Here is a 23631-nt window from a genome sequence, read left to right on the forward strand (position 1 = left end):
AGACCCCAGTACTGGATTCACATGTTCTTTATTTGGCTGCTTCCTGCACTTCCGCACAGTCTGTGGGAACCTGGAGTCTGTCTGTCCAGGACACCCTGGCAAGAGGTGCACAGCTAATGGGTAATTCCCTGTCAATTGCTGCACTGAAACATAAACCAGTGGACACAAAGCTGGTATGTCTAAACCACCTGGTCTTTATTCAGGTGCTGTAAGAAATACAAATTTAGACAAAATGACATGTTTGTTTCTTATCATTCTTGAATATTTGAGGAGGATTTAGAGATTTTAATAGGCTCCAGCCCTCTTCACCTGTGGCTGTAGAATCTCTCTTTTCTGGCTGTGCAATTAAAGGTTAGTTCCTCTCTCACTGTGGCTCTTCTGCTTTCTTGGTTTTTGAATGTCAGACTCTGGTGCTGTTTCTCCTTTGAGGATTTTCCAGTCCTTTAAATGGGTAGTAGTGACTTTAAACCAAACTGCATTATACTAAGAAGAGAACATTCCCATGAGATAGTATGCAGCTGGGTCTGGCAGCCTTTCAACCATGATACCTTAGATTTCATGTATTTGTGTAAACACAGATTAAAAAAAAAAAAAGACTCGGGGTTGTGTTAGGAGATATCATGTGCAGAGCTCCATAGATCAAAGACAAAGAAAACAAGTATAGTTTCAAGCCTTCCAAATACAAAAGAATGACAGAGTAGCAGGAGCAGAAAATACTATGGCTTCACAAACACTTGGTGAGCTTCCTTTGAACAATGAGATATCAGACTGATGCTTTGTACTGGGTGGGGGGGGCTCCCTTCTAAAACTCCTAATTCCACTTCTCTCCCTCCCTGTTGAGCTGGAGCAGTTACCTCCAACTTTTCCCTCAGCGGAGCTGCTGTAACAAAGGAATGCGCCTAAGTTGTTTCGGTGCAAAATAACCAAATTGCTTTATAGTCACCTACTAGGTGAAAGCATGGCGCTTTATGGCTAACCTTAGGTGGGAGACTTTCATCACAAACCCATGCATGGCAAAGGCTCGCTACGTCCAACGTAAGGTGCCAAAGCCTTAGGGCAGCGTGGAGGAGCAGGGGAGAAAGGCCAGAGCTTGCCCGGGCTTTACCCATGGCAGCTGGGCAGGCTGCACCGCAGACAGGTCAGTAATGAAAGCTCACTGGCCAGGTGAGTTGTGCTAGTGCAAGTGACAATTTCCTCTATTACAGGTACATGGAGTCTGGGGAAAGCCTTTATAAAGACATAAGTTAATGCTACTTCCAAGTCTTTTAAACAATGGGGCGGGAGGGTGCAAGTGGCAGAAGGGGGCCCTTCCTGAGCAAGCACCTACCTGGTGAAGGGCTCTTGGGTGTGAGACTGCCCAGCAGCTCCGGCTCATACCTGCTGTGGCTGCGAGTCTGGCAGCCCTGGTCACAGGAGAGGGATCACAGCAGAGCAGGGACACCCCAGGGGAACGCAAGACCAAAATTAAGGATAGCGTGAAAGTACCAAGAAAGGTTCAGTATCCTTTGGTGTGGTACATGTTTGTAATTGCACTGTTATCTTGGTGTCTGAGTCTGTACAGGTCAAGGCTAGTAGAGTATCCATAAAGCCCATTTAAAACATACCAATTTCCTAACTTAATCTAGCCTATTATACACAGCTGTAATTGTCTGTTAAAAATCCAAAAAAAAGGCCGCCCCCCCCAACTCCCCTCCTTTTCCAGTCCCAGATTAGGTCAGAGGAGGCATAGGATATGAGCACGGGATCCTTTTTACTGCTCTAATATACATATTTGAGAACCAGCTTTTGCTTCAGTGAGGAAGCTGGAGATTCCCACCACATGACTAGAGATTTTTCAGCAAATTCCCCCAACTATAAGAGAAGTTTGAGAAGCTGATGGGAAATGTGAAAGTGGTTTGCCTTTCTCGAGCCCTTAGATTACACGAAAACAGCTTTACAAAATGCAAAAAGCTGTCATTATAGCCAGTATCTCAGACTCCATCACTGGCTACTACAGAATAGAAAGTTGTCTCCAGTCTGTCCGCAAAACTGGATGGCATAAGTAGCACTGCAGGTGGATAAAGCATTGCGCTACAAGATGGTCAAGATTTCACATGCTTACATTTATGTAATTCTCCACAGACAGACCAGAACGTGCTTGCCAAATCCCATGGCTGTGACTTCATTTTACTTCCTTTTATTCCCACAGATACACTTCTGGTCCTTGCAGCTACCGCTTGAGTTACTGTCTCCTCCTTTCCTGTCTTTGTACACAAGTGAGCCATCTCCACCTTTGCTTTAAGTTATTACAGGCTGCCACCTCTCATTGGTTTGCCTTGCTCTCCTCTGAAACCATTCTATGCCTTTAGCACCTTTCCTTGCTAAGACTCAGGACTTGTACAGCCAGATCTAATGCAGTAACAATAGTTCCTTGATGTCTACAAAACAAGGATCAGTGTCTTGCTGGTTCAGCAAGTCTGGATGCTCTTTCAGTATTTTTTAGTTTCCCATGATTCTTTTCCTAGCTAAGAGAGCTGACGCAAGGAGCACAGGTCACAGTTTTTGATAACAACCTTATACCAATTGTTCACAAAGCGTGAGCACAGTTAAGTCTTGACAGGGAATGTCAAGATGGTTCCTATATTCCAGACTTAGGATTCACGCACAGAGTTCTTGCTTTGGAGAGCTTGGAGCCATAAAGTATGATCATACATCAGTACATGTGGATAGCCACTGCTCTTGTCTTTCTGAAGATTTTTAATAGCCTTAGAAGCAAAGCTATTTCAGAAAAATGCACTCTGTTCTGCCCCTGAGGCAGTTCCAGGAAATTCGAGGTTATGCACAACAGATAACACACTAGTTTGTCCCAACAGTCAGCCTAGCCTTGAGGTTGTGGCAACTTTGATCTTAGAAGCTTATTTCTACATTATCCCCAATGCATCTAAAGGAATAAAGACATTTGATGATTTGCAGCTTTCCCACTTTAGTTAGGGGCAGAGAGCTCCTGGGTCACACTTCGGTCCTGAGAAAGTCTCTAGCAAAGCCAAACCCAAAAGATACACTGCTCAGCTCCTGACACTCAAGAGCAACCTCCCTCCCCCTAGTCAACAAGCCTTTTTCCATCATGGTAAAGGGCAGGAGCACAGTAAAGGCGACCAACAAAAAGGGAGGGCAGGAACTCACTGATGCCAGAGGGAGAGAAAAGGCAGCTCATGAAGAAGGCAGCGCACGCGTTTCCAGATGTCCCACCCGACAGCAGCGTGCAGCTGATGCCCAAGTCACCTTACTGCAGCCTGCGAGTAGGACGCAGATTCTTTGGTGGTACGGCCCTTGAAAAATACATGCTGGGAGGTCTAGCGCTTATACCACAACAGCAGTATACAACCTGCTAAAAAAAGCAGAACCCAAGTAAGGATTAACAAAAAACAGCACTTACAAAGCAGGTCAGAAAAAACTGTTTTCTTTCCCTCACGCTAGATCTAATTAGGTGCTGGCACAAAACACCTACTTTGAACCACAATCCAAACAAGGCTAATTGAATTCAACTGTGAAGGCTCATTACTGAGAGCCCTCTTGCTTGCTCACTCTCTATAAAAAGCTAGTCTCAGAGGCTCCCTCCTCCTAAAAAAGAAGCTTCTAGGCAAAGCTATGTTACTTCTCAAAGGAAGGTAAGAGCTGGCTTCTTCCTTTTCCTGCCTTTCTGTTATTTGTATTTTGTTGGGTACAACACAGTTATCAGGAGCTGCTTCAGGAGGAAGCACCCAAGTAAAGCAACCCTTTGTTTTGCATTAAGTTGCCTACCAAGCTGTAAGTTTCTTACTCTTCACTTTCTCTGCCTTCACATTGTCTCAGACCTGTTTAATTGTTTACAGATTCTATTAAAAAAATTTGGGGGATAAGCTATTATGCAATAATGCTAATTACTGAACCAAATAACCACTTGCTGTTTAGTTTAGCTGCAAACAATGCTCAGTACATGGTTTAATTTTAACGCTATGGATGTGTTAGAACAAATGAGGGAGCAGAGTCAACCCCTGCCTGCTATGTCTCACCATCATCTCGCACCAGGAGACAATCAGCCCCTTAGTTCACTTCCTCCCAGCCACTAATTCCCTCATGATTTTATCACATCAGTCCTTCAAAACTAAACAGTAAACAGGAGAGCCACTGGATTTGGCAGACTCTTTTCTTAGCAGCAGTAAGAACAGGAAAGCATAGGAAGAGTGTTGCATAAGTACCACCCTTTTTATTTATTACGATATCCCTTTTCACCGCTTACCCTGTGCTGTAAGAATAACCAGCCTTGCCCTGTGTCTGGCTTGCTCCAGCTGCTGGATGCTGGCTGATGGGGCGATGTACGTTGAAGGACTGCAGTGAATAGCTCTATGGGCACAAACTTTATTACGCAGCGCTATCGGTGTAGTACATGCAACTGAACAAACCTGGTGGCGCAGCATGTACAACTATGGGGCCTGAGCACACCTTGCAGCTCTGGCCCGGGGCTAGCTGGTGAGCGTGTCAGGGAGACTGGATCCTGGTGGCCACTCTGCTTGCTTGCAGGTCCAACAAGTGTTGCTGCCTCCAGCAACCAGCTGGCAGGAAGGAAAGGGCCAGTCCAGGTAAATGGTGTCAAGAGGTTCCTCCCAGCATGGTAACTTCCTTCAGTTTCACACTAATTGTAAATAAAATAGTAAGGGGCACCAGACAGATCTCACAACCGATTTGATTGGTGACTAGGCAAGCGTGTCCTCTGTCCAGCGCTGGCCGCCCTGCTCAGAGGGACTGCCGGGCTAGGGAGCCCTTCATGTGCTCCCAGTTGTTATAGAGAGCGTAGAGGCCAGTAAGAGTCAGACCTGCAATGCCGCCTCGTGCTATCCCACGCACTCCACCTGCAGAGAGGGGAGAAAAAAAAAAAGCCTATTAAGTTATATCCAAGGAAATAGCCAGCTGCAGCAACTTCCAAGGAGCTGTACAAATCCAGAAGCATCTCGAGTACAATGCAGTTTTGCTTTTTTGAGTAACTTTCCAGAAAGGGTACCTGTGGTAGTTCTGCATGCCCCTCAAACCTACTGCCAGATTCAAGAAAACATGGGTCATTCCTGATTCTGACTCTAGCTTGGCTGGTGTGACTTTCTGTTAAACTATTTGAACACTACTGCCTTAAACAAATCACTACAGAACACATGAAGCAAACATGGCTTTTCCTAACTCCTAATTTGCCTGGTTTTTTTTCTGTCCCTGTAACAGATGCTTACAGGCAGATATGATCTTTTTCTGTTTTAAGAGTCTCATATCTAGAATTTCAGCTGTGGAATAATGATTGTCAGTTACAGTCATTATGCTTGGGAGGAAGGTGAAAGGGCAGGATGGAAATAAGTGACCACAAAAGCAGCTGATATGGACAAGATCTGGGGCACCAGAGCTTCATGAGGGCCAGCACACGGAACTGATCAGTGCTTTTAGGTTTTTGGGATTTCTGAAAAAAATGCAAAAGTAGATGAAAGGGATCAGTTAAAAAGAAATTAACAGAGCATCCACTGAATTTTTACTAGTAGTAATCCTCAGAATCATCTTGCAGTGGCAAACACCTAGTGACAGACAATAAAATAAAACTTTTTTTTTGAAACTGCTCACAAAAGACAGACTTCAACAAGTAGCTGTGTAGGTAAAAACACTTCAAGGTTGGCTATGACCAGCTGCTAGTACAACTGACTGGGGCAAGGAGTCAGATGGCACCCCAACTCTGTTCCACTCCCTCTGTCAAGGCTGTGATATACAGCAGAAGTGGAGGTTTTTGCCACACCGCTTTTACTAAACAGCAGAACACTTTTTCTTTCTTCTCAGTAGTTGAAAGTGCCTTGGAAAAATTCCCGGAATACAGTATACATGCAGGAACACCTGAGGCCGTAACCCTCAACACACAGGAAAACTTCACGAAGTTTGATACTGCAATGTTTATCAATACCAAATGAAGCAAGCTTGATAATGTGTACAGGATATAGAACAAGGCCATTTTCAGCTTGCAGCCAGATAAAGCCTGCCTGCTTTATTGGTAAAACTGACAGTGGAATTCAAGTTCCTCAGACTTGAAAAGAAACACATCCCAGTAATCTGGGTGGGTGGATGGGTGTGCGTGGTTTGTTTGTTTTGTTGTTTTTTTTCTTCACTGTAGGTCATAAAGTTGTCTCTCTGAATTGTGTTTAGGCTTGTAGTGGGGCAAGGAGCTGTTGGCGTCAGCTAGCCTGAGATGGCCTTATGCTTGCTGCCAGACTAAGCAGAATCTCATCAGAGCTGTTAAGTCTTAAACTTATTTACATTGCCTGGGCACATACTGAAACCAGGAAGCTGTAGAAGGGATAGCAGAAGTTGGACTCAGTACTACAGGTCATTTCTTGTCAAAGGCAGACTTAGTACTAGAGGCTGCCTAACCACTCTTTCTAGAAATTTTGCAGCCAAACTAGTGATGATCTGAGGGTCCTTTTTGGGAGAAAAGGCTACAGCCACATCTTCAGAAAGCTTTACTGAGTGAGTTTCCACTGCTGCAACTCTTGAGAACCCAACAGCTCTCAGTAAAGCTCTGAACAGTAATGAAAGCAATACCTCTCATCTAGGTGCCTACACCAGGGTTTAGGAACCTGAGTGTAGACTTCTGTTTTTGATGATTCATCCTGAATTTGTGGCACAATTTTTTTTTCCACATGAAGAGGTTGCAGCTGTGTACACAGAACTGTTCAGCAGCAACTAGCTTCTGGCAAAAAGCTGCAAGTGAAATTTAAAGGACACTGTGCAAAACAAATATGTGAGGTAATCAATAAAACCTCCATCTCTTCATTACTTCTGGGAAAATGAATAAAACCTTAGGGGTTTTTTTCCTTTTTTTTTTTTTTTTTTTTTTTTTTTCCCCCACCCCTGCCCTTTACATTAGAAAGCAACTGCTAATAGGAGAAACTCCAAAAGAGGGCTCTTACCCAGGCTGGTATGCAGGGAATTGCAAGAAACTTGGAACTCCCTCACAAACACAAGGCAGGACAGAGCTATGACTATCCTGTAGTCTCTTCCCTCCCTCCCAAGTTCAAATCTTCTGCCCCTTAAAACTCCACCTATAGGCTGGAAGCTGATCAAGTCTGGTTTGGGATTCTGGGAAGCTATGGTGGTACAAGAGAAGCATCTTCTCTAATGTGGATAGCTAAGTCACTTTCCGGCTTCCATACAGACTTGGACACAGGGCTGCTTGCAGGTACTGCTCCTAACATCAGGCACAGTGCTAATGCTCCCAGCTGGTGAGGCCAGTCAGGTGAGGAGGCAGCTCTGAATCCACTTGCAAAGCATCAACCACACCAGCCCAGAGCAGTCTGTAGGTCTGCAGACAACTTAGGGTCCCTTGTACTTCACTTCCGTGGAAGTCTGTTTCATGAATGGGGAGTAAACTTGTGCAGCTGGTTCAGGTGCACTACTGAGCCAGCTGGCAAAAATTCCAGGAAGAAAATGCATAAAAAAGTTTCTTACCAGGTTTACTATGCTTCTGCTACAAAACTTTACCAGTAATTTATTTTGTTAGTTGTCTGCTGTCTGAAATATCCACAGTAATTTTTTTAAGCCTCTCCTTTCCCTAACTGGCTAGACTTGTATTTGAACAAATACTTCCAGGTCTGTGGCAGACATCCTACAGTACTATACAGCAGAATACAGCCCAGTTGCTGGGCAGGAGTTGTTAAGCCCTCTGTGGAGATGACCTTGTTTAAAAATTCTCCACCCCCATGCCAGCTGTGTTTGCATGATAGACCAAGTTCTCACCCCTCCTCTGCAACCACTCTCTGCAAGCCTCAGATACCAAGTCTGCCTCGGCAAGCCCCGCTAGAAACGTGGCTGTAAGCCCCTCGTCTTGCATGTCAGAATAAGATAACTTAAAGTTCCAGCTGACAGACATTTCTGGAAGCAAGTATTTCAAGATCAGACTACTTGCAACATAGCTGAGAAGCTGCCATGGGTTTCTAAAGATGCATCTGATACTCTCTAAATGAGAACTTAGTTTTGTTAGGTTTTAGGGGATACACCCTTTCACCATAAAGTACTGTCCATCGCTGTACATTTGAAATCTGCTTCAGAGCACACTGCAATGACGCACGGCTGCGTACTGCTTCGCTGCATGGCCCATGCCCTAATGCTGAATTTGACCTGTATGGCAGGGAAAAGCACAACCTGCATCGCATAACATGAGGGAACATCTTCAGTTTAAGACTTTAATGCCTCTATTAAATAGCTAAGATTTTCAGAATGTGCTACTTTAGACATCCAGGAAATCTTGTTTAAAGCAAGAACCATCCAATGGCAAACATTAGAAATATCTTAACTGGAAGCCCAGACAAAGGCAGCCTAACAGTCAAACTGCAGTCAGTTTTCTGGCTTCCACTCTCTGTCTCTCAGATGTTCAGAATTCAAACAACTTTTTTCCCTTCAGGGCTTTCAGGAACAAAACCATTTTAAAATGGTTTAAAGGGCTTGACTTTACAGACATATAAGGCAACCTCAGCTTGCTCTGACTTCAAGCAGAGCAGCAGCTGATCAGACCCCCTGAGCTACCGGGCACAGATGTCTGGTGGACATCTGTGTGTGGCCCTACAGCAGGAGAAAATTCTAGAAGTTTCTTCCTGCCGCCCCATGGGAGTTGTATGAAATCTCGTAAGTGCGGACAAAGTCTCTGGGTACAGTAATTACTAAGGAAAATGTGATTAACTTCTTTTTGGAAACAAGAAACATTCTACACAAACATGTTCCCTTTTCAAACCACTGCAACTAAGACAGCAGTGTGGTTAAAACACAGAAACAAAGCTTGAAATAGGGAAATTTTCCTGCAATAAGTGGTGAGAAGGCTAAATTAGAAAAAGTGGAAGAATCTACATTTTCATTTACAAGTTCATAGGTATTAAAACTGGTGAAGTTACTCTGCATATATTAAATTACTGTTTTCTCACTGAGTGCAAACAGCAGCACCTGAACTACAGGAGGCCGCTGCCATTACCGTAAACGGCAGCGCGAACCCCGCAGCTCGCTGTACCAGCGAGGGCAGAGCTCTCTGCTTCTGTTCAGGAGAGCCGGGCAGAAGGCGGCACTGTGCTCAGATGCCCTATGTACTCTTAGAGGTTAGCTCTCGAATAGCAAAGAAAGCTCAACAAGCTGTTACATGTAAGATCTCCTTACACTTTGCCCTCATCGTCTTCTACTCCTCTCATTTCAGACCTTAAAAAAACCCCTTTCACTAACACCGTTTGAGTAATAGGGCCTATAGACTTGTTTTCATTTTAAAAGCAGGTTTTAACAGAGGTTCTAATTTTCTAAAAGGCCTAATGGACCTTATGCTTGCAGTTCAGAAGCAAATCCTTTCGTTAATCTTCTGCAAGGCTGGATCTGTGGCAGTCTATAAACATCTTCCTGTCCTCCAAGGAAAACAACAAAAAAATCTTTCTCCCAAGAGAAAACACACGTGAGCCCAAAGGGAAGAGACTTTTGCACTTCCAGATGCATTTAGCTAACTCCATTGCCCTGAACTCCTACCCACCGAAGGTCACCAAACTTATCTCTGACTCCAGCCTGGTTTTATTGCTAGCAATAAAACATTTAGCCTTTCTTAATTAATTTGTAATGTGTTGGCTTTAGGGTTGGGTTCTGAGGTCTTAAAATGATAACTATTCCCTTTAGTTATCATTAGCATGTCTCCCTTCTCTTCAGACGTACACCTTTGCATACCACATCCTGTAACATTTATTGTGCAAAAGGCATGAGAGATTCTACCCAGCATCAGGTTCCTACTGCAGAGGAGTAAAACAAATGGATCCAGTTTGTCCTAAACATTTCACTCTTGTTCCTATTCCCTTAACCTCCAAAGGGAAAAAAAAATTATCTAAGAGAGAACATCTATAATGTGAGTAATCCTCAGATATGAGTTAAAGGTTGTTTAAATTTCTGCCTAGTGAACTCCTTTTCCAGAGTTTCAATAAACAAGGTATTAATGCCTGTCACACTGGGTCAGTCCAAAGTCCCACCTAGCTCAGTATCTTTTTCCTGACTGATCAATAGTGTATTCTTGAGGATGGGTGTAAAGGTCTTACCCAGCTATACCTTTCTTTGTGACATGATGACTGGAACTGTGTGCATTTTCATGATGAAAGGGTGCAACAGTGAAATAGTGTGTAGTGACAATCATCATCTTGATTTCGCTCTTTCTTTTCTAACATTGTTTGCCTCCTTAAGCACTGCTACTTTGAGACTAATACAATCATGCCAAAACAAAGATGTTGGATTTGAAATAAAGGATGTTGAAAAAGTATGTGAGATAGGATAGGGCTAAATATTTGTTTGCTTTAAGATCGGTGTTAGTATTTGTGCTTCCTATCATTTATCATAATAAAACTTAGCAAAGCAGATTTTAATTTCTGCCTTTTTTGAAGTCAAAGAATACATGATCCCATACTAAATGAAAAATCCATCCTAGTGGAATTAGGAAGTCAGACTCAGTTTTAGTAAAAACAAAACAGATTTGACAGTCAAAGTCTTATTTTAAATACAAGAAATTATGCTTGAATGTATAGGTCCTGAAAACAAACACACTTTCCCCAGAAACTGACTATATTTTTGGAAACTCACAGGGATCCAAAGGAGAACAACTAGTCTTTCTCTAGGGCAGTAATAAGGATAGTTATAAGGACAGTTACAGGATGGTTTTTAACCTGGCAAAAGTAAACAAACCTAAGTTTTGCTGGATAGCTCAGAGCATTATTGCAATGTTTCTACTTCATAAGCCACTGACAAAGGAACAAGAAGGGATTTTTCATCATTCACTTAACTGCTATCCAGAACATCCAGCTTAAGTAGTGAATTCAAAATGCAGCTTGCATGAAGTTGTAAGTCTAGTTTATCTAGTTAATACTGTACTTTAATTGCTACATTTGAGCTAGAAGCTAGTAAGTAATCACAATAGTAAATTCCATCTCAAATATGAAAGCTATAGATCACTTTGGATAAAAGGGATCAGCCAGTGTGCTGTTTTGAAGTTGTTCCAGTAAGTGTTTCACTTGCAAAATCAATTCACATCATCTATTAATCCAAGCCTTACAGTATTCTGAAAAGGAATCTATTCCAACACTGTTTATAAGGGCAAATTAACAGTCTCCTACCTTCTGCAAGGAGGACCGTCAGAAGTTTTGGGGACTTAACTGCTTTAGTCACATGCAACAGGGAATTTTCACTGACTAATGCCACTTCCAATGAACATGGGAGGGCAGAAATTCCAGCTCTCACATGCAGATTTTTTTTAAAAGCTCTTCCATCCTCTCATGCACAAGCTGTGTTAAGTAGCCTTGCACAGAACTGCTTGCAGTCCAGTTCATTGGAGTGGGGGTGCTTCAGGAAGTCTGTGTTTGACTGCTAGCATTTTGGTAATGATTAACACCTCTACAAGGACAAAATATAAAAATTGGGATTAGTTTAGGCAACAAATCCCATCAACCTTCAGAGTGTTCTCATTAGCTTTTTTGTCTGCTTGTCCCCCTCAGCAAAGACTTAGTCATTATAGTTTCAGAAATTCAATCTACAGGAAGACTTTGTAGTATACACAGAGGTATTTTTTCGCTCCCACAGGACTGCTGATGTGATTATTCCATCCAAGTTTAAAAATGAATCAGAAAGCTTGCAACAAGGAAACTGCCTTACTTATACAGCTTCTTTTTAAACATGTTCCTAATCTTTTTAGGAAACAAGAATGATGGAAGCAGGAAATCTGAGGTCTTGAACAGCACTGTCTGTACAAAATCTGTATCCACCCTTTGCGCATTATGGAACAGACCTGATTTGAAATGGGATGTTCATGGGAGTTGCCAACTGTCACTAAAACGTGGGGGTTCAGAACAGAAATGTCTCTGGCAGCCTACAAATACTCCTTTTTTTTAATGCAAACATACCTTACCATTCCCTGTAACAAGGAAAATAATTACAAATTTAATATATATCAGATACGAATCAATCATTTGCATTAAGTTAAAAACACTTTTTTTCCCCTAATATATATTTATGCTGGCAAAAGGTACAGTTTTTTACAGGGAAGGTTTTACCATAGAGAATCAAGAAGGGCATTCTGGCATCAGGTGACAGGAAAAGAAGCACACAAACATTGCAGACAAAGTGAGAAGGACAGAGCACTAGGGGGGAAAAAAATCTCTAGAAACCTGAAAGTAAGATTGGAATTAACTTCTTTGAACAGATGTGAATATCTCTTTTTACTTTAAGAATCAATCCTTGACCTTTAAAGTCTACTATACCACTTAAATTCTCTGTCTACTCTGAAACTGTTCCTTTTTAGTTTCTGTGCACTGCATTTCATACGCAAGACGTACTTAAAAGAGGATACTTTAATGAATACAGACTTACTTCATCTACGTTAATCGATGCTACTATTAGCTCAATAGATCCCATGTTACAGAACAAAAGTCTCACTGTGCTCTGGTAAGAAAAACCTTTAATTTTGTAGTGTCATATGACAGTGCACATGACTGGAGCAGTTATCCATGGCTACACTGCTCCAAAAAAGTAACATTATGCATACAGTTTCCATACTTCTGAAAGGCAAGGAAGAAACTTCTGTTAGAGTATAAGACAGCAATTCTCCTTAATGGTAACTTCCTATAGAAAATGTTAAACTCTTATCCTCCTATCCTAACCAGCTGTTTGCTTGCAATCTGGCATACCACTTACAAAATCCCAAGTAAGTAACTGATCACGTGAGAGCTATATAGTCTTGCAAGGCTAAGTGGACAATCTAGTATTTATGAGGCTGCAAAAACCAATTACTTCTGGTCTTAGTTACTCAAGACCAACAAGAAAATAAGGTTTCTCGACTTGTTTTGCCCCCATATATAAAGCTGACCTTCAGGCCAAAGACACCGAGGCTCAGTTAGACAGGTAAAAAGCGCATTGGTTAATTCTAGTATTTGCTCTGTAAAATACAGGTGAATCATATAGCCAAACCTTTATCAAGGTACTTAAAACTTATAAAATACTTCCCCCGGACCCTCGCCAATCTGTGGTACCCAATAGTTCTCTAGCTACTACCTCCAAATATTCAGCCTGTAAAATGTACTAACAGAAGTTCTGCTGATCAAGGTCAAACTTTCTTCTGTAAACAATTCAATACTCAGCAACAAACTAACCTTAAATCCATGCTGTTCTCAAATAACATTTTGTTGGTTTTGATCACTATGCAAAGATTAGATGACAGTTTCACAAACACCTATGTACATATCTTTAAAAAGAAATCCATTTCCTACCACATACTGTAATGATATGGATTTATAAAACCTCAGGTTTACTAAAATCTCTTCCCTAAGGGGAAAAAACAAGGATTCATGTTAAATTTGAATTTCTGATTTTTCACTTTCTGGGAAGCCATTTTTTTCTAAACCATTATTTAGGATTCTGCATGGTTTTATGTATGCTTAGAGAAGGTCACAATCTCACCTTCTTCTAACCTTTCTGGTTACTGTTGCTTAACCTCAGAAGTAGACGGCATCATTTTAATTTTTTCCTTTTTGGGTACAAATAAATCTAGCAGATAACTGAAACCTAATAGTTTGATAGCCCCCAACAGCACATTGTTTTCCACACAGCTAAGACTACATGAGGGAAACTTGTACCTTAAAAAAAAAAATGTATTTATCTATTTCTAGACAAATTAAATTGGGTTCTTTCAAGCTTGCACAGGACTAATAATAATCATGAGAGCCAAACTGTCCATTACTCACTTGCTCTAAATCTGAGTAAACATTTAAGTGTTCAGTTAATATATAAAACTGAGCTCAGTTTTAGTGATATTTTTTCAGGTATGCAGGAATAAAAAATGTCTCTCAAGTCCACTAGTGCATGCAGGAAAATGGAAATTAACTTCTGAAAGGAAAGAGGGAGGAAAAGGAATACACAGAACATAGGCTGATTGCTACAAGATGAAACTCCCTGTTACAAGTGATTCATACGATAGTGTATCTACAACACCAGAAGACTCCACTTTACATAAACGAAAAGCTATATTCTGGTTCTGTATTCCTAACAAGCAATTTTTTCCACTGTTAGCTTTCAGAGCAGCACTGTATTTAGAAAAAGGAATGAGTTCCTAATAGCTTGGATAAAGCACAAGATGAACACTAGAAACATTTTGCCACTATACCGGTGCTTTTGTACAGCATTCCTGTCATAGTTCCAGCAGCTATGGTATTCAGGTCATCTTCTGCACCTCGTGTTTTCTCAATGATGACTCCAAATGCACTGTAAAGCAGAGCTGGGAAAGAAAATAAACACATTGAAAAACTGAACCAAACTCCCATTCTCTGAGAAATAAGGCTTAAACTCCAGGCTCGGTGTAACTATTTAGGCTACGCTTCTGAAGCACAGACCTTTTCTTAAAGGGGTGAAAACCTCTACCAAATCCTCTCTGGTGTTTTTTCAGCCCTATTTCTATTTTACAGATAACATTTAATTCTCTAGTCAGGGTTTGGTGATAAAGTAACATTTTTCATGACACCTGGTATCATGAAGATGACAGATTTGACACTTAGAGCAACTCCACCTCTGTTTGCATATGAAAACTTTGTCCCCAGCCCTAGAGAGCTTTGGGGACTGATCTGGAACAGATTAGAGAGCGAAGTGGGTGGGCTTTTAATATGGATGCACATATAACCCATGTCTTTTGAAGGAGACTCTCTCCTGCCCACCTCACCCTGGCCAGAAAGCACCTGTGATATAATCAAGTATTAAATGATTCATGCTGACAAAGAACAGGAAAGTATGTCCTTTTACCACAGCAGAAAAGACACTGTATGACTTTAATTCATTCCTCCTCCAAGTATAAGAAACATTTACTTCTGCTAAAAATCATGCTAAGCCCTTTATAGGCAGCCATATTACAGTCAATGAGAGGAACAATAACATCCTTCCCCACTCAACATAAGCAAGAGTATTTTTACCTGGTCCTAGTACCTGTAGTACTACAATGGGAGAAGGATGAGCTTTATTCAACAAAATATTTTAAAATACTTTAACATAGCTATTGCTACCCTTCTTTAGGAACAGAATGACAAAATATTGACAGTAGTGACAAAGAAATCTTTGAGTTACAAAAATACTGCACAAGTGAACTGAAATGCAAAATACTTCACCTCCTTGCAAGGAACTTCTCTGGTAACTAGCACAAGGGGGAACTAATATCAGCTCCTAAAATACCAGGTACTGTTTAATGCTATGCTTGGGAGGCCACGTTTTATAAGGAAATTAATTATTTGTTACTGGAATACACTTACAAACATTTTCTTGAGTAATCTTTCTTCAAATACAGCTGGAAAAAACTATTAATGTTTCACTTACCCTGGAACCTTGAACTGCAGTGTGCCAACACTTGTTCTCAGACATGTTTTGATTAGTCAGAATTGAAAATACAAAAAATGTGGGCAATATGCACCTCAACTTGTAAACTGCCATGCTCAGTGTAGTCCAGAATCCCACCTATGATCACTGCCTCTATACGATACCTCAAAAGTTGATCAAGGGACTAAGCAGCAAACTGTTTTTATCTATTCTGTCTAATCTATTAGAAATAAGACTGGAAGAAAATATAATAAATGCAACTTAGCCTACACTTTACATTTTTCAAAACTCAGTTGTGTCTAAATGGGGTTACAACATGATATAATCTGTTTTAAATACTGCTAGTTTCTCTTCTGTTACCACATTGTGAGGCAGTAAATTCCATGCTTTATCTATTTCAAAATAATCTTTTCATCAGTTTTGGATTTCTTCTTTCACAGTAACTGAGCATCCTGTGCTTGTAAGACTGAAGAAAAAAAAAGACCTTGTATTCTCTAGTGCACTAGTTATTTCACTGACTCTTATGAAATCTTCTACAGTCGTCTTTTTGAAGCAACTGGTGAGATTTTTTTTTTTCTCCAAAGCTCGGATCACAGAAAAGTTCTTCTTTCTTGCACATCAGGCTTTTGATCATTTTCTTTGCTCTTTTTCTAACCTGTCAACATTTGGATTTGAAGTGGCCAGTATCATATACAATTCTTCTAGCTGGCCTAACGTTATTTCAGAAATACTTAAATTACATTTCTGTCTTAAATTGTGAATTAATTGATATTTATTAATAAGTAAGCACTATCAATAATTTTCAGTTACTCCTTTTATTCCAACTGGTTAGAGTTCCATCTTCTATTACATTAAAACTTTTGTTTTCTAATTACAGGCCTCTAGCTACTTGTACTTACACTCTTTAGTGTCTTTAATTTCCTTTCCAATACTTACTGAAATTCCCTTACGATCCAAAGAAAAAAGTTGCAGTTTTTCCTGACAGATTTGAAAATGAAAATTTTGAAGGATATTTTTCCCCTTCAAATAGGCATATCTTTGTCAATTAAGTTTACCCTATAAAATAAGTTTTACTTACCCAGAGATCCCAGTGTGTTAGCCCATAATGCTCCTTGCCTTGTCACCATATTTAGAATTCTATAAGAGAATTAAAAAGGTATTAAAAGGTTTAGTTCTCTGTATTTACGTTGAGGTAGTGTCCTAAGCTACAAAATTAATGTTATGAGCTTTATGATAGGCATAAAGTGTTTACTCTGCACATTTGCTTTATTAATAAAAATGGAATAACTAAGCAAAAAAGAAATTCAAAAAACATACAACTGGAAGGAAATGCACAGAGCTTGGTAATACAAAATCTCCTCTACCATGCATATTACAAATAACAATGTGTGCAATACTGAAAGCAAATATTTAGCCCTGTCAAGACTTATGAAAATCTTCCTCTCTTTTCCAGTCTAACTTTTACTTCTTAAGAATCCAGTCTCTCCCTTAACATGACTTTCCAGTCTTAATCAATACAACTTCTTCATACAGTGACTGTATGTAGTTATTCAGATCAACTGATACGCTTAGGCTGACTTGATGTGAGAGCTCCAGGAAAGCCAGAGTGCTCCTCTAGCAGGTGTGAGTGATGCAGTGACCATGCTTGAGGGAGCATGGGATGCCTGAAAGAATGGGACAGGAACCAAAGGCAAGCTTGAACAAAAGCAAGTCAGGGAGAAAAGAGGCAGTCTTCCATACCTCCATTTCTCAAGGGCAGCATACACAATAAAAGCAAAGTGCACTGAATATTTCTGTATGTATGCTTCCAGACTAGCACTAAAGAGGGAAAGCATATCCTTAGCACGCTCTCAGGGAAGCACAATACCACTTCTTTCTGGCATCAGCTGTCTCCAGAACGGTGACAACAACAGCCAGAAGAAATGACTGACCTTTATCTCCCAGCAGTGTAACACTATCACAGGCACGGTACTGCTCTGGACAGCTGACTACCACTGGAAATTAGTTAATGCAAAGTGTTGCATATTATGTTTCTTCTGATTTGAGTTCATTTCCTATTACTCTTCCTTTTTTACGATCTTCGCTAGGAGACAGGCCATTACTTAGTATCATTAGGTAATGAACTAAACCATTATGGAAAACTTCATTTTGAAATGAGAGAAAAAAACCAAGAGGCCAGCGTACTGGCTACCTTCTACCTCCTCCCCCCCAGTTTTGTTAACATCAATTCTGAACTGATGAGAAACGTTATAATTTTAATAAGTTAACTATTGTTAGTGTTACTATACAGAGCAAAGAACTACAGTGTTAACTATTGTTAGTGCTGTGAGATATCTGGCAATAGAAATATTAACAGCAAAATTCCAGTTCAGAAAAAAAAATCTCAGCGTACATAAAGGGTAAAGTCAAAGAAAATCTAGACGGGCATGTCTTTTCCCTGTGTCTGATCAGGAAAACATGGAACTTAATATGTGGTTTCAAGGTGATGACCTTCAACATGCTTTTTCCCTTGAAGGGCAAGAACTAACAGCAGCCTGTGCACTGACTGCCACCTGCTGGGCTTGACCTGTCAAAGCTGGCATTTCACAACATGCTTTTGTCTGACTTTGCTCACTTCATATACATAAAATACACCTTTCTTCATTTAGAAGATTACGGAAGAGTCATAGTGAGAAATGTTTTGTTCACATTTTTAATTGTAGAGATGGGTAAAGAAATGGAGGAAGAATACAAAACCAGTATTTAAAAAGGAGCAGAGCCAATCCAAACCGTACTAATGAATATTAACTTCCCCTAATATTCCCTTCTTTCAAAGCACTGTGGGAGAGTGAAAATGTTTCCCCCCCAGTTATTTCACTCCTCTAGGTTTCTATGCCCCCTTCACAGGTAATTAAATTTTCCTATAGTTATGTCTAATTAACTGATACTATATGATTTTAGAAGGAGAAGCATTCTGTGGGAAAAAGGTATCCCTATCTTTACTGTATTCCTTCAAACATTCAGGTGAGGTGACAACATGGGAATGCTATGAGTGTTTATGGAAGCCATAATCAAGAACAACTTGCGCCATGCAACACTCGCTCAGTAGCACACACCTACGTTGTCCTTAATGCAAAATCAGGCAGGCCCGGCTTCTACATTTTAATCTCTTCTGGTTTTGGAAAGGTCAGGAATTCAGAGAGAACTTGCTCTCAGATAAGTGAAAGCAAAAAATACCTCAAAATGGGGCTTCTTCTGGGAATACTTCAATATATAAAAAATACTCTCCTTACTTTGAAGTAGATTTCTAACAAATATCAAAGCAACACTTGGTGCTTCATTTATTCTTTCTCAAATATTTAAGGTAAGTCAGAGGACATACCAATTGTCACTAACTTAAAAGCAAGAAACTTGATCTGAAAACTTTTATGATCACATGCATTTCATAAATTGATGATGAGAAATACTGACTTTCATTTGTCCCCACTGAAGATACAAAAATACATTTATTTTTGTAGTATATTCAGGTCTAACTGTGTGCCAGCTGGAAGAAATAACTCTGTCACTGATGTGTACATTTTTGAGATTAAGCACTTACTGTACATTTCTAGGTTTTGACCATGCCATGTTCTGCGTCTCCTTCAAACCAAGCCGCAAACCATTCAGCGCACCAAATGCTGCCCCTAGTTAGCATAATACCAGTTATTACTTTTTAAGGAAAAAAAAATTTAAGGAACAAAAATAGTTATTAGAAGCAAACACTGAGGATATTGAAAGTGTATAAACTGAAGTAGCTGTTTATCTAAATCTATAGACAGACTGAAGAACAAGACACTTAAGATCTTGTTAATTAGTTTGGCACATTAATGTTACCCAGATAATTGGGGAAAAAAAACAAAATACTACCACCTACCTGTCATACAACATCCTCCAATCGTAAAAAAGGCCAGTTCAAATCTGCCCCGTGTTTTGTTGGCTCCTGTGGGCAAGATAAACTCATCTGTATCCTGGAAAAAATAAATATTATAACTTTGTATTCTTCAAGTATACCCCCTTTAAAATGTAAGCCACATATAAAATTATTATTTTTTAATTCATACAATGGACTAAAGGAAAAACTGAAACAAACAGTGTTTCTAGATAACTGCTACCTACATTCAAATGGAATAGCCCACCTACATATTTTAATGAGAACAAAGAAAGATTTTAAAACTAGAAACAAGTTCTCTAGCTGTCCTAACTTTCTATAAATGAAATGAGGCAGCCGAGGAACTCATATCGTGTGATTTATTTAATAAACATTTGCTTAATTACTCATTATAATTTGAAGCAGGCAATACAAGACCAACTGCTCTTTAAGGACCCTCCTGTTGTCTGATTATACAGCACTGTTTTTCATTGAGCAACCTATACTAACACAGTAATGCATTAAGATTTTCCCACTACTTTGAAACTAAAGCAGAATGGTCTAAGTAATTCACTGCACTGAAATAAATGACCTACTCCGAAGACACAAGAAACCAAGAAATACATTCAAAACTAGTGGTGGTCAGGAATAAAAAATATGAACTTGATAGTTTGGTTTTATTTGTGCATTCTTCTACAGGAATAGACTCGTGTTCTTGTACAACAGATTAGTCTAAAGAGATGAATACCAAGAACAACTAGGTGATAATTAGCATGTGTGTAGAGATAAGGTCAACCAAAGCACTTTTTCAATACTAGACATTGCTGAGATGCACATATGCTGATAAAGTGCCAAAGAAGTAAGATCTCTTTTTATGCTTCTGTGCTTTCCACAATCATGCTAATAGTTTATCCACTATTTAATCACTACATCACTATGACAAGCACAGTCTCAAGTAACTGCATTCTAAGCCTTTTTCTTAGTCCATACTTAGCACTTATATTATCCATAGTAGCAACTATTTAAGGTGGTTGGCAATATAGATAATATATATGTCTTCTAAATTTTTGAATATCATATCAATAAATTGAACTTGTAATATGGTTCCCTGTAGCCAGATATTTGGAGAAACTGTGTGTGTGATTATTAATTGGCAGTTTATTACTAGTTGCCACTACTCTGCAAAAAAAAGTCAAGTTCATGCCATCACTGTCTATGTGTAATCTCCACATTTCTGTAGGGACAGCCATCTAGGAAGGTCACCCTCCAGCTTTATGGCAAAGCCTGGTATGCTATTTTATAATGGATACCTGGTGAAGGTAACAAAAGCACTGCAGAAAACACATTGGTTTGTGCCTGCATTAAGGGAAGAAAAAAGAAGGAGGGTTCTCAAGTTATGAGCACCATTGTAGCACTCATTATAATGGAAAGGCCAGGATCAAAATATAAGATTGTAAACGGTAGGGCTGACTTTCCTAGGCAGGCGTGTGCACTCAGCATTCTGAAAGCAAACGGATGTTCTGCGCTAAAAACAAGGGACTTCCACCCCTCCACACACACTTTAAGACACAAAGCAAATTCAAAGGCTAATAATTTAGGCTCTTGTATTTTAAAATCTTAGATAAATATTTCTCCATTAATTTTCAGAATAACAGAATTGCTGAGGTTGGAAGGGACCCCTGGGGATCATCTAGTCCAACCTCCCTGCTCAAAGCACGGTCTCCTGCAGAGGTTGCTTAGCAACACGTCCAGTTGGGTTTTGAGTATCTCCACAGACGGAGAATCTGGGCAACCTGGTCCAGTGTTTGACCACCTTTGCAGTAAAGAAAAAAAATTTTTTTTCTTATCTTTAAATGGAATTTCCTTTTATTTGAATGTGCTTCCTAGTGATAAATGGCAAGAGCAGTGAAGTGTTACAACACATACTCTTCCGTTAACCTCTAGTGTTACAGCAAGAGGTATTTTTAGATCTGTTTTGTAAGTTATTTAGGACATTAATGCCAATAACTTCCTTTCTTTTAAAGCAAGCTTTTTAATTTTAAATCTATTAGTATACACAAACTTTGCTCCAAAAACTCTGGTCTCATACTATGTTTCCAGATATACTGTACTAGCTAAATGAGATAACGTTAAATGGCATTTTAGGAAGAGATTTATATAATTGCTAGCCCTTTTTTCCCCACTACTCAAAACAGCAGGTGAGAAAACTGCCCTAGTGAACCCACCTCAGACAGAAGCATATCCCTTGTTTACTGCCTTTAGAGGAATTTTATATTGTAATTTTGACCACAACAGCTTATAGTGAAAAAGAAACAGAAAAAACAGTCCCCTCAGCTGCATTCAGAGCTTTCTACTCTCAAAAGAAGTGGTGATGCAGTGCATCATGAAACAAAAGGCACAGATTAGCAGATACTATAAAACTGATTACCTTCAGTGCTACTCCAGCAAAATTCAATGTTCACAGATAATACAAGCCATATATATATATATATATAAAATAAGTTAATTAAATGAAATCATTAAGACATATTTCCTTACTGAATTAACTTAAACCTTTCTGGCTATGCTTAATATAACTGAAAAAAAGGAAAACATAGGGTCTTTAATAATCTCATTTTCCTTATGACTGCCAATCACAGAAGGGTTGAGGTTGGAAGGCACCTCTGGAGATCATCTAGTCCAACCCCCCTGCTCAAGCAAGGTCACCCAGAACGCCCTGCCCAGGATTCTGTCCAGAAGGTTTCTGAGTATCTCCAAGGAAGAAGACTCCACAAATTCTCTGGGCAACCTGTTCCAGTGCTCTATGGGCCATCACATTATGCTAACTAAATACTAAGCTGTGTAAGTACAAAAGCTACATTATTCTGTAGATTAGAACTGAAAGCTTTACCTCCTAACAGTCTCGCTTCAGCGGTGAAATGAGATGGGGGAAACTGACAGAGTTTGCAGCTACTGTGGAGACAGCACGTGCCTGTTATATAGCTTATATTACCCCCTTTGCGAACCATCCAACTCATCACAGCACAGAAAAGCAATTCATTGAAACAGTGGATACTTTCTGGCTGCTTTTACTGATTGAATGGGCTCAGTGGAGGGTCTGAAAAATGCCAGAACTGGGGCAGGGGCAGTGACGCAGACACATGCCTGAGAGCAGGGAGGCAGAAGTGTTCACACAGGTGAGCAACGCTTTTGCTTTTCAATAGCAACAGACTACTATACTGACACAGGAGCCTCATTTATCCTCTATATTGAAACCAATTCTATTGTCCTAGACACTATGGCACTGCAAGATTTTATTAGCAGTACTGGAAATCATTCCTCAATTTTCAACTGTTCAACAGTTCAAGAGTTAATCACACACTATACAGCACTGCACGAATTTTGGAGTCTTTGTACATACCATATCAACAGCGGAATTAAGTTCAGTACGATAAAAACAACCATTCCTCTCACCTGTACTAGATACCTGGGGTCCAAATTTAAATACGGAGACAAAGGACTCATTCCAGTTACTGGAAGAAAAAAAAGAACAATTTGACTGACACCAGTTTCTCCAATAATTTCAAGTTCAGTAAGTTAATGGCATCAATGAGAATACTGTCATTACGTCGTATAATTGATTAAAATAACAAGGCATCTACTGAGAAACATCTATTTATAGGAAACACTGCCGACCGGCACGGATAGGGCACACACATTTCCGTCATCGCGCCAGGCGGCACGGAGCCATCGCTCAAAGGCCTGGCGATAAGGAAACGTGCGCTCACCGCCGCAGCGCGCACACGCCGGCCGGGCCCGGGAAGCCGAGGCGAGCGCTACGCCCTCACTTCCCGTACGCGCGGGGCGAGACGGAGCCGGCTCGCGGCCCGGTAACTTCCGCCAGGCCCGGAGCTCCGCGGCGCAGCCGGCGGCCCGCCCCCCCGCCCTCCCCTCGCCCCCCGCGCCATGTTGGCTTCCCAGAGCGGCGCCGGGCCGCGGCGAGCCCCCCGGGCCCCGCGGCCGGCCCGCGCCGCCTGCCCGCGCCGGTACTCACGCGGCACTCCGGCCAGGTCCGCGTGGGAGTAGCCCACGCCGCCGGCGCCGAAGAGGCCGCCGAGGCCCGTGCCCTTGGAGTTGCCGCCGCCCTCCATGGCGCCGCGCCGCGCCGCGCCGCACCGCACGGCCCCGCCGCCAACGGCCGCCGCCAACAGCCCGCAGCAACGACCTCGGCGCCGCCGCGCGCCGCCGTAAAGCGCCGCCCGCGCCGCGCTGCTTTCCGGCGCGCGCGGCGGCAGCGGCGGCGGGCGGAGCGCGGTTGCCATGGTGAGCGGGGAGAGGCGGGCGGGAGCCATTTTGCAGCGAGCGGCGGCGGTGTTGGCGGCCCC

At 41.1% G+C, this 23631-nt stretch overlaps 2 protein-coding genes and 1 non-coding gene across 4 annotated transcripts in view; 1 reads left to right on the top strand and 2 right to left on the bottom strand.

Annotated features, from left to right (window-relative positions):
* Nucleotides 1–171: 171 nt before the first annotated feature.
* LOC112993312 (mitochondrial import inner membrane translocase subunit Tim23) lies at nt 172–23613 on the bottom strand. Of its 2 annotated transcripts, XR_010389670.1 has the most exons (8): nt 23301–23613; nt 22721–22779; nt 19274–19367; nt 18959–19043; nt 16460–16518; nt 14189–14299; nt 4259–4868; nt 172–3367 (listed from the first exon to the last, which is right to left on the bottom strand). XR_010389670.1 is itself a non-coding variant. In XM_064513768.1 (7 exons), the coding sequence occupies exons 1-7, from the start codon at nt 23596–23598 to the stop codon at nt 4753–4755; spliced, it is 822 nt and encodes a 273-aa protein (XP_064369838.1). In that variant the 5' UTR covers nt 23599–23613; the 3' UTR covers nt 172–4752. The 2 variants fall into 2 exon arrangements, 1 of the variants encoding a protein (XP_064369838.1); XM_064513768.1 differs by having other exon boundaries at nt 172–4868.
* Nucleotides 17178–17380, bottom strand: LOC112993338 (small nucleolar RNA SNORA74). Its single transcript, XR_003261705.1, has one exon. It is a non-coding gene; the product is annotated as a small nucleolar RNA SNORA74 (small nucleolar RNA).
* Nucleotides 23448–23631, top strand: part of PARG (poly(ADP-ribose) glycohydrolase) — an 83446-nt gene continuing 83262 nt past the window's right edge. Inside the window, exon 1 of the mRNA XM_064513763.1 lies at nt 23448–23569. The gene's annotated coding sequence lies outside the window, so the exon portion shown is untranslated. The remainder of the gene's footprint in view (nt 23570–23631) is intronic.

Source organism: Dromaius novaehollandiae, chromosome 6, assembly GCF_036370855.1.
Source record: "Dromaius novaehollandiae isolate bDroNov1 chromosome 6, bDroNov1.hap1, whole genome shotgun sequence".
In the NCBI taxonomy this organism is placed as follows: Eukaryota; Metazoa; Chordata; class Aves; order Casuariiformes; family Dromaiidae; genus Dromaius; species Dromaius novaehollandiae.